Source organism: Cetorhinus maximus, chromosome 3, assembly GCF_964194155.1.
Source record: "Cetorhinus maximus chromosome 3, sCetMax3.hap1.1, whole genome shotgun sequence".
Taxonomy (NCBI): Eukaryota; Metazoa; Chordata; class Chondrichthyes; order Lamniformes; family Cetorhinidae; genus Cetorhinus; species Cetorhinus maximus.
This window is the reverse complement of record NC_135881.1, coordinates 75067809-75081331: the sequence shown is the minus strand read 5'-3', so window position 1 is coordinate 75081331 and position 13523 is coordinate 75067809. Positions and strand designations below refer to the sequence as shown.

The 13523-nt window shown below is 47.6% G+C and overlaps 1 protein-coding gene across 2 annotated transcripts in view; it reads left to right on the top strand.

Moving 5' to 3' along the window:
• The window catches only part of egfra (epidermal growth factor receptor a (erythroblastic leukemia viral (v-erb-b) oncogene homolog, avian)), a 356316-nt gene that overhangs the window by 257851 nt on the left and 84942 nt on the right, over positions 1-13523 (top strand). For both annotated transcript variants that reach the window (XM_078538585.1, XM_078538586.1), the window contains one exon: positions 8382-8514. In XM_078538585.1, coding sequence (XP_078394711.1) covers positions 8382-8514 — 133 coding nt within the window. The remainder of the gene's footprint in view (positions 1-8381; positions 8515-13523) is intronic.

Below are 13523 nucleotides of genomic sequence, written 5' to 3'. Positions count from 1 at the left end.
GATTTGCACTAAGTTTGGTAGCGGGCGGATAAACCGACGTTTTACCCGTCGGCCACAGTGGCGGGTTTTCACGCCATATCGTCCCAAACCCGCCACATTATTTATGCATTCCCAGGAGACAAGCCGTTTCCATGCCAGACGGGCTCTCATTCGCCCACCCACCATCGCCCCGCCGCTGCATCATGCCGGGCGCTACATTTAAAGTCCAGCCGTAAGCACACATCTCAGTGCTTCCAGACCACCACTACTGCACAGAAGACATGGCCCTGAAACTGAAGAAGACTGCAACCCCCAGATTCAGCGAAACGTCCCTCGAGCCCCTTTTGGATGCCAAGGAGACCCGCCGGGATGCCCTCTACCCCCACTCTGGCCACAGGATGGACAGCAACAGCACAAACCCAGCTTGGGACGTGGTGGCAGTGGTGGTCAGCGCCAACGCACTTCAAAAGAGGACAGCCACCCAGTACCGCAAGAGGATGAATGATCTGCTCCATTCCACCAGGGTAAGTCACTCTTCTCATCACTTTCAACTCACACGCTCACAAACCCATCAGTATCCACAGCTCAAGGGACATCACCATTCACTCTCTCACACTCGCCGTCATTGTCCTCATCCCGTCCATGGGACCACTCCCCACCCACACAGGCCAGCTATACTGATCATCAGGCCTGGCAGGCATCCTGATAACACTTTCTCCATCTCTATTCACGCAAGACAAGCTGGCACACAACAAGAGGAAGAGGTCACAGACCGGTGGCAAAATGCCTGAAATCAAGTCCTCACGGACTATGAAAACAGAGCCATCCAGCTTGCCGGCGAGGATTTGGACCATTTCTGTACTGACGGTGAGATTGACAGTGCTCCACTAAGTGAAGGTCCAGCAGTGCAACATCCATCAGATAACCATGCTATGAGTGATGTGTCCTGTTTCATAGGCCATTGCCATGCACTAATTATCTTTCCTTGCTTCCACAGGCACATCTGGGAAACAGCCGATGGAGTCCATGACCAAGGGCCTCCAATCAAGCCCCGAAGAAACCTCTGAAGAGGAATCTGGAGGCACCCCCCTTCTAGTCCCATCACAGCGCTCGCCCACTCCCTCCACCAGCACAGAGACACACACCTCGGTGGGACCTAGCTTTAGAATAGTCTCGGCATCACGACCTGGTGAGCACATTGCACTGTCTGATGGCGGCAGGGACCACCCTGGCATCTGGCACTTGGAGGATTGCTGGAGGCCAGAAATTTGCTGAGTCCAAGCCAGATGACGAGCATCTGGACTAGGTCATGCCACAGTTGCTAGAGCTGCAAAGGCAAGCTTGGGAACATCAGGAAGGAATGTCTGCTGCTGTCCTCAGATTGCAAGGCACGGCAGAGAACTCCATCTGCCTTCCCTCTGAGGTGATAGCACCGACATGCCAACGCACCGAGGTCAACACTGGTAGGATGGCGGCCGCCATGGAGACCTTGGTCCAGGACTTTATTCCTGCACTGCTGCACGGGCTCAACTCCATCGCTGATTCAATTGTTGGCTTCCAAAAGTGTGTATGCGAGAGGGGTGCCAGGCAGCTCGATCTCACTCCAGCTACCCCTGCTCCTCAAGGAGTCAGCCAGAGGCCCCCGGGCACCCATAGGGAGGAGGTTCAACGGGTGCACACTCCGGTCCCATCCACTCCGAGAGTGCTCAGCCCATCCGACTCCCCTCTTCCTGTGACCTCAGCAGCTTCAGCTCCACAGGCCAAGGAGGGTGCCAGTGCCACACAGCAGGACCCCGAAAGAAGGCTGGGGCTCTCCAAGTCTTAGCCCTCCAGAGGACGCCCATCAAAGTCACCACAGACAGGGTGTCACGGTCAGCAGGCTGCCTCTACCTCCGCTATGGATTTCCAGGGAGCACCAAGACACAGCAGCATTAGGAATGTTAAGGAGAATTAGTTGCATGGCCTGGGCACAGGCCTTACTCGCTTCTACAGGCTGTTCACTATTGTCAATAAACTCCCAAGAATGTCTCCCTGCCTATGGCTCATTGTTCTGATGAACAGTGTTCTTGTCACTCAGATGTAAAACTTTTCTGCACAAGATAAAGGCAGGTGTCTCAGTCCAGGGCCTCTTCCCTGTGCTCTGTGCAGCCTTCGGTCCAAAGTGATGGTCCGGCCTCACACTCCCTGGACACATTACTGATGCCTGCACCTCGGCAGTGCTTGTCATTGCTGCCAGAATGTCATGGGCAGGCGTCACAGAGTTCTCTCATTTCCTATGTGCTCTCAGCACCTTTAAGGTGGGGCTGGCCCCATCTCTTCAGCATCTGTGACCACTGATGTTGTGCTCCAGCTCCTGAAAGGCTCAGGTGCTGAAGGCAGATAAAGGATCAGATCTTTCTAAAGTTTCACAGCTGCGTCTCTATAATATGACCCTGATCACAGAGCACAAGCGAGCTGCCCTAAGCCTCTGAGAATGATTGAATCCTGTCTAGCTATGTGGAGATCTATGGAGTGTCCTCACTGCATGTCATCATCATCCTCGTGCAATCGAGCGACTATGAGGGCCTCCATTGCATCTCCATGACAGGAGCATTTTCACAGAGGGTATTCGCCATAAGCCAGACTGGAGTCAAACGTTCACAAATGCAATGTGAGGATCTATGGGGTCACCTCACTGCATGTCGCCATCATCCTCCACAAATCTAGCAGCTATGAGGTCCTCCTGAATGCGCCTGCCTCGTCTGGCTAGTGCGAGAGGCCCAACCCCTCCATCGTCACCTCCAAGGATGTCCTCAGCCCCCTGTCAGCACCCTCCTCATTGGAGGAGATGTGCAGCTCCTCCATCTCCCCCTCAGCCAGCTCCTCTCCCCGTTGCAGCACCAGCTTGTAAAGGGTGCAGCGGGTGACGACAATGTGTGACACCCTCTGTGGACTGTATTGCAGGGCTCCACCAGACCGGTCCAGGCACTGGAACCTCATCTTCAGCATCCCGATGGCTAACTCCACCAAGTTGCAAGCTGCAGCATGAGCCTCATTATAGTGTCGTTCTGCTGCAGTCTGAGGCTGTTGCACGGGTGTCATCAGCCACGCCCTCTGCGGGTAGCACTTGTCCCCGAGAAGCCAACCCTGCAGCTTCTGTGGAACCTGGAAGACTCCAGAGATCAGTGACCGACTGAGGATGAAGGCGTAATGCACACTCCCTAGAAACCGTGCGCACACCCGTAGGATATGTTTCTGGTGGTCGCACACCAACTGCACATTCAGCAGTTGATGTAGTCCACCGTGTGCAGCAATGGAGATCTGAGCACCACATGAGTACAGTCAATCACACCCTCAACCTGTGGGAAACCTGAGATCTGCATGAATCCAATCGTTCTTGTATCTTGGCTGTCCTGGTCCCGGGCGAAATGCAGAAAGTTGTGTGCCCTTGCAAAGATGGCATCCGTGACTTCAGGGATGCATTTGTGGTTGGATCCCGCAGAGGTCACCTGTGGAGTCCTAAAAGGAGCAATAGAAATTGAGCACTGCTGTCACTATCACAGCTACTAGCAGTGGATGCCCTCCATGCCCCCCTGGTGCTAAATCCTGCTGTAGCTTGCAGTTGTGCCCAACCAGTTCCCTAGACATGCACAGTCTCCGGCAACACTGGTTGTCGGTCATCTGTAGGAATGAAAGGCAGTGTCTATAGACCCTGGGTGTCGCTAAGCATTGGCCTGTGATGGCTCGCTGTGGCTCTTGGGTGGCATGTGCGGGAGCCCCAGCTGCCCCTTCTTCCTGAGGTTGCTGCTCCTGCCTCTGCGCAGCCAGGAGCCTCAGTCACTCTCTCCTCAATTGTCTCCACTCTCTGTAAGCCACAAGGCAAACAGCCAGTTCACCCGGCTCCATTATCCTGATGTAGTACTCCTGCAGAATGAGAGAGAGAGACACATGGTTAGCATGGGTGTACTAAGAACCTGCCCTGGTTAAATGTGCGGTCCCCTTAATGATTCCCGGAGAGTGCTGGCCACCAGTTAGATGGACAGAGATTAGTGCGCTGCATGGCTGCCCAAAACCCCATCACTTCCACCCCAGTCCACCCGACCGATTGGCGGCAGCTTTGCCCATTGGACTGCATGCTGTGCTCTCAGTTCAGGCGCAGGCATTCCCCTAACCCACGCTGGAAGGCTGCACTGTTAGCTTGAAACATAGGGGAGGCTGGTCCAAACCGGGATGATGACATTGCAAGGGGCTGTGAGCGCCTCCACCAGTGAATGCTCCATGGCCAGATTTAGCGAGGAGATTGTACAATATGTGCAGTCGCCCAACTGTTCTGCAGTCCACTAAAATGCTCATGACTTTGCAATCTGTGCCAGGGTGACAGGGGAGGGAGGTGAAAAGTTTTTGAGCACTTTGTGGCACTTTGATGCCTCTGCATTGCTTTAATGAGCAGATAAACTCGAAGCCTGACTCAAATCATATCAATGTGGCTGCGCCTGATCTGTCTGAGTTGCAGAGGAATAGTCACTTTATACAGGTTTCCCTAATGTGTGACCACTTCCCACACCCACCCTACCCCCCCACCCCGAATGCTTGGGCTCTATATTCAATAGCTGGTCCTTGGCCCACCCCCCTGCACAAGTCGCCTCAACGGCAGGGCTGAGCTTAACCCCGACCCCCCCAGTGCCTTTCAAGCTTGAAGCCCAACAGGCGACCCTGGCGAGTGCTGTACAATGTCATTACGTATTCACCTCCGAGTTCCCCTCAAAGTGAAGGCTGCCAAGTGCACATCGCTTATGTGCTGTTGTGAAACATGTCGGCGTGCTTTCCCGCCAACGTGGACAGACAACCCAGCAGGGCAGGGGAATGATTCAGAGGCCTGGCCTGATAATGATATGCTGATTTATGACAATGAGGTTCCTGACGTCCGATGGCTGGAAACGCGGCCCACCGTCGTCAGGCTGAGCGAATGATCGCAAATTGGTTTCACACCGTCACACCATATTGAAGGCTCATGCCACTGATCATGCCTGACGCCAGCGGGCACAGACTGTTCTGCCAATGGATAGGGCACGGGGAGTGTTTGGGGGTGAGGGGTCATGAGGTCTGGAGGGTCTTTCTGCTTTTATTTTAAATGGGACAAAGTTCCATGGCATCAAGGTGATTGACCTCCAACAACCACAACCATCTTCCTCAATAATCGAGAGTAGACTGATTGGGCAATTATTGATCTGGCAGGATTGTGCTGCTTTTTGTGTACAGGACATCCTTGGGCAATTTTCCACATTGTCGGGTTGATGCCAGTGTTGTAGCTGTACTGAAACAGTTTGGCTAGAGGCACGGCAAGTTCTGGACCACAAGTCTTCAGTACTATTGCGGAATATAGGCAGGGCCCATAGCATTTGCAGTATTCAGTGCCTTCAGCCGTTTCTTGATGTCATGTGGAGTGAATTGAATTGGCAGACAACTGGCATCTGTGATGCTGGGGACCACTGGAGAAGGCCGAGATGGATCATCTACTCGGCACTTCTGGCTGAAGATTGTTGCAAATACTTCAGCCTTATCTTTCACACTGATCTGCTGGGCTCCCCCATCATTGAGGATGAGGATATTGTAGAGCCTCCTCCTCCAGTGAGTTGTTTAATTGTCCAGCACCATTCACAGCTGGATGTGGCAGGACTATAGAGCTTAGATCTGACCTGCTGGTTGTGAAATCGCTTAGCCCTGTCTATCACTTGCTGCTTCTGCTGTCTGGCACACAAGTAGCCCTGTGTTATAGCTTCATCAGGTTGACACCTCATTTTTAGGTACGCCTGGTGCTGCTCCTGGAATGCCCTGCTGCACTCTTCATTGAACCAGGGTTGATCCCCTGTTTTGGTGGTAATGGTAGAGTGGGGCATATGCCGGTCCATGAGGTTACAGATTATGTTTGAGTACAGTTCTGCTGCTGCTGATGTCCCACAGTGCCTCACAATCGCCCAGTCTTGCGTAGCTAGATCTGTTAGAAATCTATCCCATTTAGAATGGTGGTAGTGCCACACATGATGGAGGGTATCCTCAGTGTGAAGACGGGACTTTGTCTCCACATATGCAGGATGATGAAGTTGACAGAAGCATTGTAAATGGAATTCAGTGTGGGGAAGAGTGAAGTGATTAACTTTTTGGGAGGACTAACATGAAACAACAGTATATTATAACAGGTATTTTTTTGTAAAATAAAGATGAGCAGGGAGACCTTTGAGTTCTTATACAGAAATCCGAAATGTTCACAGAGCAAGTTGATAAGGTAATTAAACAAGAAAATTGGTTACTTGAGTTAATGAATAGAATATAAAAGCAGAGAGATCATGCTGGAACTTCATAAATTACTAGTTTGGCCTCAGCTGAAGTATGATGGGGAATTCTCGGCACTGTGTTTCAGGAAAGATGTAAAAGCATTAGAAAGGGTACAGAGGAGACTTAGCAAGATGTTACCAGGGATGAGGGACCTCAATTCTGAGGAGAGGTTAGAGAAGTTAGAACTATTTTCCTTGGGAGAGAGAAGGTTAAGAGGTGACTTAATAGAGATTTTCAAGCTAATGAGAGTTTTGATGGAGTAAATTGGGAAAGAAATATTGGGCAGAATTTTGCGCTGATCGGGCAGGCGCACGCCCTACCTGATTGGATGCGAAATCGCGCGAGATGACATTGGGCGAGCTTCGGTCGACGGGCACGCGCAAAACTCGGAAGCACGCCTGCTGACAATTAGAGGCCAATCAAGGTTACTAAAGATGCAATTGTCTCTGATTTTTCTTGGTCTGTCCAACCTTGGTGGACGGGAGACTCAGCCAGGCGGACTTTGCATTTTTCATGAAACCTTTCATCTAAGAGCGGGGCGAAGTTTCAGTTACTAAATGAAAGAAAAAGAAAAGTCTATGGACAGCATTTTTATCATGTATTTGTTCAGGTGACTGTGATGCTTGGACATTTTTTTCCTGATTTTATAAACCTTACTTAACTGTTTTCAAGTCTTCAGCTCCCTGAGGCAGCTGTCTGCCTTCAGGGAGCTTTCTGTCAGCGCCCGCCTTCCTCCCACCCCCACCCCGGCAGCGCTGAGCTTCTCAGCGCGTGCTTCACGCTGGCTGGCCAATTAATGGCCAGCACTCATGAAATCGCGGTCAGGGGCTGATCGGGGGTTGTTGGTCCTTTCCACGGCCAATCCCGGACCCGCCAATCGCACCTGCCCGCCAACCTAAAAATTCTGTCCATTCTATCTGGTGAGTGGGTCAACAACTAGAGATCATGGATTTAAAATCACTAGAACGAGATCTAGAGAAGGAGATGAGGAGAAACTTTTCACTGAGTTTTCAGGGTTTGGAACAGTGAACCAGGAATGGTGGTGGAAGCCAACTTCATGACAGTTTAAAAGAGATTCAGACAGATACTTGAGGATGAGGTACTTGCAGGGCTATGGACAAAAAGCAGAGATGTGGCTCTAAGTATGGGTGCTCTTTCAGTGAGCCAGCACAGGTACAATTGACTGAATGGCCTCCTGTATTGTAAGTTTCTATAATTCTATGACAAATGACATATTGTTTTACCTGATGAGTTTAATGCAAACATGCATTTCCCCTCCACCCTAAACAGTGCACTGAATTTCTCTTAGGTTCAGTTGGAACACCGATACTTAAAGCTAGCATAAAATGTCATGGAACTTCCTACAGCAATCTGCACTAGTCCGGTGAGACTGTTAATTGGCAGGGTAACAGCTTGGATTAGCTTCCAGGTTTGCAGCATATTCCTCCAGCCATTTCCATTTCCTCCCCTTCATCCCTCAAAAAGAGATGGAAAACTCGCTGCTGTATCTCACACAGCAGCTCAAATACCAGTGCTTCTGGTCAAAGCGGATAGCATTTAACTGTGCAGAAACTCTGCCAGTTTTTGGCGGATTTGATTATTTGATGACTCCTTCCTGTCAGATGTAAAGACTAAATCAATAATCTTAGTTCTGTACTTTCTCAGAATTTTAGAAAGTCTGATACAGAAGGCACACGTTTGTCTGTTTTGTGCCCGTTCTGGTGCCAGCTCCCCCAGTGGGGTCTATCTATTCTAATCTTATTCCCCTCCTTTTTTCTCACTTCATTGATATTTCCTTTCAAGTGTTAATTTTCTACTGTAACTATTATTAACAATGCTGGCTGTGTTTATTTCAGATTTTTGTTCTATTTAAAAAAAAAATTGATATCTTGGGGGAAGCTCATCTCCCGGATACAATTACAGCAATTAGCAGCAGTTTCTGCTCATGTTGTGAAGCCTTAAGTTAGTCAGCTTGGTTATTATCAGTCATGACAAGTCACATTTGTATAGTTAAGATGCATTTCTTGCATACCATCTAATTGTAACATTGTTTCAAATCTGGAAATTCTTTCTTGTTTCTACCTACCTAGCTGCTGAAAAAAAAGTCTGCCACATGCTGTGTTCTGACAATGGCTGCTGGGGCCCTGGACCCTCACAATGCTTCTCCTGTCGTCATTATGTCCGTGAAAGAGAGTGTGTTGAGATGTGTAACATTTATGAAGGGTAAGTACAATATTCAACATATTGGAATGATTTTCGAGGCCATAGTTACTTTAAAAGGTGCTTTTGCATTGGTTTTGGGGGATTACAGGCCCCCAAAATGTTAAATTTCCAGCAGCCAGTCACAACCCCAGTGGAAGCTTCCAAATTTGTTGCAAAAGAGCGATGGAAGCAAATTCAATCATAACTTTCAAAAGGGGATTCAATAAATACTTGGAAGAGGAAAAATTTATAGGTCAATGTAGAAAGAGCAGAAGAGTAGACCTAATCAGTAGCTCTTTCAGAGAACTGGCATATGGAGGATGGGCTGAATGGCCTGTTCCTGTGTTTAGGATGCTATGATTCTATATGCTAATACCAATATCCAGGAAGTGCTGATCTCCAGAGACTTGAGCACACAATCCAGGCTGCTTCTTCAGGGCAGTACTGAGGGAGCGCTGCACTATCAGATGGGATGTTAAGGCAAGGCATCCTCTGAGATGCACTGAAAAGATCCAATGACACAATTCAAGGATAAGCAGGGGAGTTCTCACAGTGTTCTGGTCAACATGTATCTGTCAAATTCATATACTATTCAAATGCCGAATGGCCCATAACTGTACTTGGATACTCAAAATATATTTTCTGTTTTTTTTTTATTTGTTCATGTGACATGGTTGTCACTGGCAAAACAACTATTTATTGTCCATCCCTAATTGCCCTTGAGAAGGTGATAATAACACACCTTCTGAAACTGCTGCAGTCCTTGTGGTATAGGTAAACCCACTGTGCTATTGGGGAGGGAGTTCCAAGATTTTGATCCAGTGCCAAAGAAGAAACAACAATATAGTTGGAAGCTAGGATGGTGTGTGACTTGGAGGGGAACTTGCCAGGTGGTGATTTTCCAATGTGACTGCTGCCTTTGCCTTTCTAGGTGTTAGAGATCGTGGGCTTGGAAGGTGCTGTCAAAGGAGGCTTAGCAAGTTGCTGCAGTGCGCCTTGTAGATGGTACACACTGCTGCCACTGTGCTAGTGGTGGAAATTATTATATAATGTAGTGGATGAAGTGTCAAATCAAGTGGCTGCTTTATTCTGGAAAATGAGGGGCTTCTTGAGTGTTGTTGGAGCTTGTCCCTTGTAGATGGTAGAAAGGCTTTAACAAGTGAGACACTTGCCACAGAATTCCCAGCCTCTGACCTGCTCTTGTAGCCATAGTATTTATATGACTGATCCAGTTCAGTTTCTGGTTATAATAAACCCCAGGATGTTGATGGTGGGGGTTTCAATGATGTTAATCCTGTAAAACATCAATGGGAGGTGGCCAGGCTCTCTCTTATTAGAGATGGTGATTGTCTGGCAACTGTGTGGCACAAATGTTACTTGCTACTTACCAACCCAAGCCTGAATGTTGTCCAGGTCTTGCTGTATAGGGCATGGACTGCTTCATTATCTGACAAGTTGTGAATAAAACTGAGCACTATAATCGTCAGCAAACATCCCCACTTCACACCTTATGAAGGAGGTAAGGTCACTGATGAAGTAGCTGAAGATTGTTCCACCTAAGACACTGCCCTTGTAGTGATGTCCTGGAGCTGAGATGATTGGCCTTCAACAACCACAACCATCTTCCTTTGTGCTAGGTATGACTCCAACCAATGGAGATTCTTCCCCCTGATTCTCATTGACTTCACTTTTCCTAGTATGGCATCAAGGCTCCCTCAGTCAAATGCCACCTTTATGTCAAGGGCAGTCACTCTCACCTCACCTCTTGAATTCAGTTATTTTATTCATGTTTGGACCAAAGTTATAATGTAGTCTGGAGCCGAGTGCTCTGGTGGAACCCAAGCAGACATCAATAAGCAGGCTATTTGTGAGTGCCGTTTGATAGCACTGTTGACGACATCTTCCGCTAGTCTGCTGATGATTGAGAGTAGATTGGGTGATAATTGGCTGGATTGAATTTGTCCTCCTTTTTCTATGCAGGACATACGTGGGCAATTTTCCACATTGTCGGGTAGATTCCAGTGCACTGGAACAGCTTGGCTAGGGGCCTGGATAATTCTGGAGCAAGTCAAGATTTTATCAAGGCCCATAGCCTTGTATCCAGTGCAATCAGCCATTTCTTGATATCACATGGAGTGAATCTGAAATGGTGGGTATCTCAGGAGGAGGCCAAGATGGGGGATCATCTGCTCAGGACTTCTTGCTAAAGATGGTTGCAAACACTTCAACCTTGTCCTTTAGACGAATGTGCTGGGCTCTCCCATCATCTTCCTTCCCTTAGTTGTTTAATTGTCCACCACTATGCACAAACGGATGTAACAGAATTGTAGAGCTTTGACCTGATCAGTTGATTGTGGGATCGCTTAGCTGTCTGTAGCATGCTGCTTCCATTGTTTATCTTGCACACGGTCATGTGTTTAGCTTCACCAACTTGGCATTTTTAGGTACACTTGGGACAGGATCTTGAGGTCGGCGAGCGGGGGGTGGGGCCCGCTCGCCAGTGCGTAAAATGACGCAGGATGACATCGGGCGGACCTCCCGACATCAACCTGCTTCATTTCAATTTTCAGGCTGGCAGGGGAGCAGCCGAATCAGCTACTGACAAAATCATTAACCTCATTAATGGACCTGCCCGTCCAACCTTAAGGTTGGCGGGCAGGCCAGGAGCCCTGGCGGGCTTCAGAAAAAGCATGAAACCTCTTCCATGGGCGGGATGATGTTTTATGAGGGTTTTTAAAAATTTTATAAATGTTTTATTTAAAGTGATGGACATGTCCCAAATCATGTGACAGTGTCACACGAGGGGACATGGCAGGGAAATTTTGTTTGTGCACCTTTGCCATTTTTACATTTGGAACCAATCTCCCTGAGGCAGCACATAGCCTCAGGGAGATGAGTGCGCTCTTTTGCACAAAACAGTGCACTCTCTGCTGAGGGAATCCCCCACCCTCTCAGGGAGCGCATAGCGCTTCCTGGCAGACGTCATGCTGGGTGGGCCTTAATTGGCCCGCCCACGTAAAATGGCGGCGTGCCCCCGATCAGGGGCGCTGATCAGAGGTGTGCCTGCCCACGCCCGCTCCTGCACTTCCCCCCCAGTGGGGGAAAATTCTTCCCTTGGTGCTGCTTCTGGCATGCTCTTCTACACTCCACTGAATCAGGGTTGGTACATTGGCTTAATGGTAATGGTAGAGTGAAAATATGCTGGGCTATGAGGTTACAGATTGGTTGAATATAATTTTGCTGTTGCTGATGGCCCACAGCGCCTTATGGATGCCCAGTTTTGAGCTGCTGGATCTTTTCTGTATCTATCCCATTTAACATACTGGTAGTGCTGCATAACACAGTGTACGGTCTCCTCAATGTGAAGATGGAACTGTATCTTCATAAACACTGTGCAGTGGTCACTTCTACCAAATACTGTCATAGATTCAGCTGTAACAGGTAGATTAGTGAGGACAAGGCCAAGTTGGTTTCCCCCTTGAGTTGGTTCTCTTGCCACCTGGCTGCAGGCCCAGTGTGGCAGGAATGTCCTTTAGGACTTAGTCAGCTCAGTCAGTAGTTGTGTTATTGAGCCACACTTGGAGATGGGCAATGATACCCCCACTCAGAGTACATTCTGTGCTCTTGCTACCCTCAGTGCTTCTTCCATCTGGTGTTCAACATGGAGAAGCACTGATCATCAGCTGAAGGAGGGTGGTAGGTGGTAATGCGCAGGGGATTTCCTTGCCCAGTCTCCATCTAATGCCATGAGAATTCATGGAGTCATATTTCATGGTCACCATTACTAAAGCTAGGTTTTTATTCCAGATTTATTTAAATAACTGAATTTAAAGTCCCTAGTTGCAGTGGTGAGATTTCAATGCAGGTCTCTGGATTACTAGTCCAGGAAAGTAGTACCAAGCTACATGTACCTTTTGCTGCAAAGTCTGTAACTTTCCCCTTTTTCCTTCCTCTGTCCATTAAAAATAACCTTATACAGCATGAGGATGGTGGGGAGGTGCCATTGTCATTACGTATGCCTTGGCTGAGTACGACAATTTGAAAAGATTCATTGATGCATGCCTATGTCTTGTAACCCTTTCCTACACCTTCAACTGGCAGAACCTATTACCAGCTGGACTATTCTTTTAGTTGAGAACCTAGATATTGGATTAGGTACAATCTCCTGAAATTTATTTCATACCATAATACAACTTAACAACATAACTAAAAAAGAAAATGAGTAATTTCAGGCAAAAAGTTGAATTGTGTGAGAACTTGAATTAAATAACTTTTGAATTAAGTGTAGATGCACTAACTATGCTGCGGTCTTGTGCGAATACCAACCCTAAGTGATATCTTTCCTTTCATGTGTCGGTTTGACAATAATGTACTCCCCTCAGGAGTCTGATATTCATCTATTTTAACAAATTGAATGTCCTTGCTATAAGACAAGAAGATACCCTGCAGTAAAAACTTTCTTGTGATACTTCTACCAGCAGAATCAGTCTATTTACAGCGATAGACAGCTGTTTATTTTTTAAATTGTAAATATTTGGTAAAGCGGGGAAGAAAACAAGAAATCCTTATGACTAAAGTGTAAATTGTTGTATTCCCATTGCAATTGCCGATGAAGGAAAGATGAAAAATCGGCCATAACCTCTGATTCTTGAAACTACGATGATTGAATAAGTCATTAGTGGAAAAAAATGTCTTGGATTTAAGTTGGGTTGAGTAGTCTACACTAAACCTGCTTTTAATTTTCTTTTTCCACTTGCAAAAATATCATGGTAAAGCAAGGATATTTCTCACTTTGGCCTAGCAGCTGATTTGTTCCAATGGCTAGCTATATTCTGAAAATAGCATATTGTAGATACCCACTTACTAACATCAAATAATAGATATAATTCTCTGGAATCTGTTGTCTTTAATATCTTAATAGGGAAATTAAACCTTGCTGAGCAAGTTGGACCTTATTTTTGATGTTTATTTTCCTTTCTCTTCATGCTCTTCTGTATCCTTGGGAGGTGATTCCCACATGTAAATGAGGG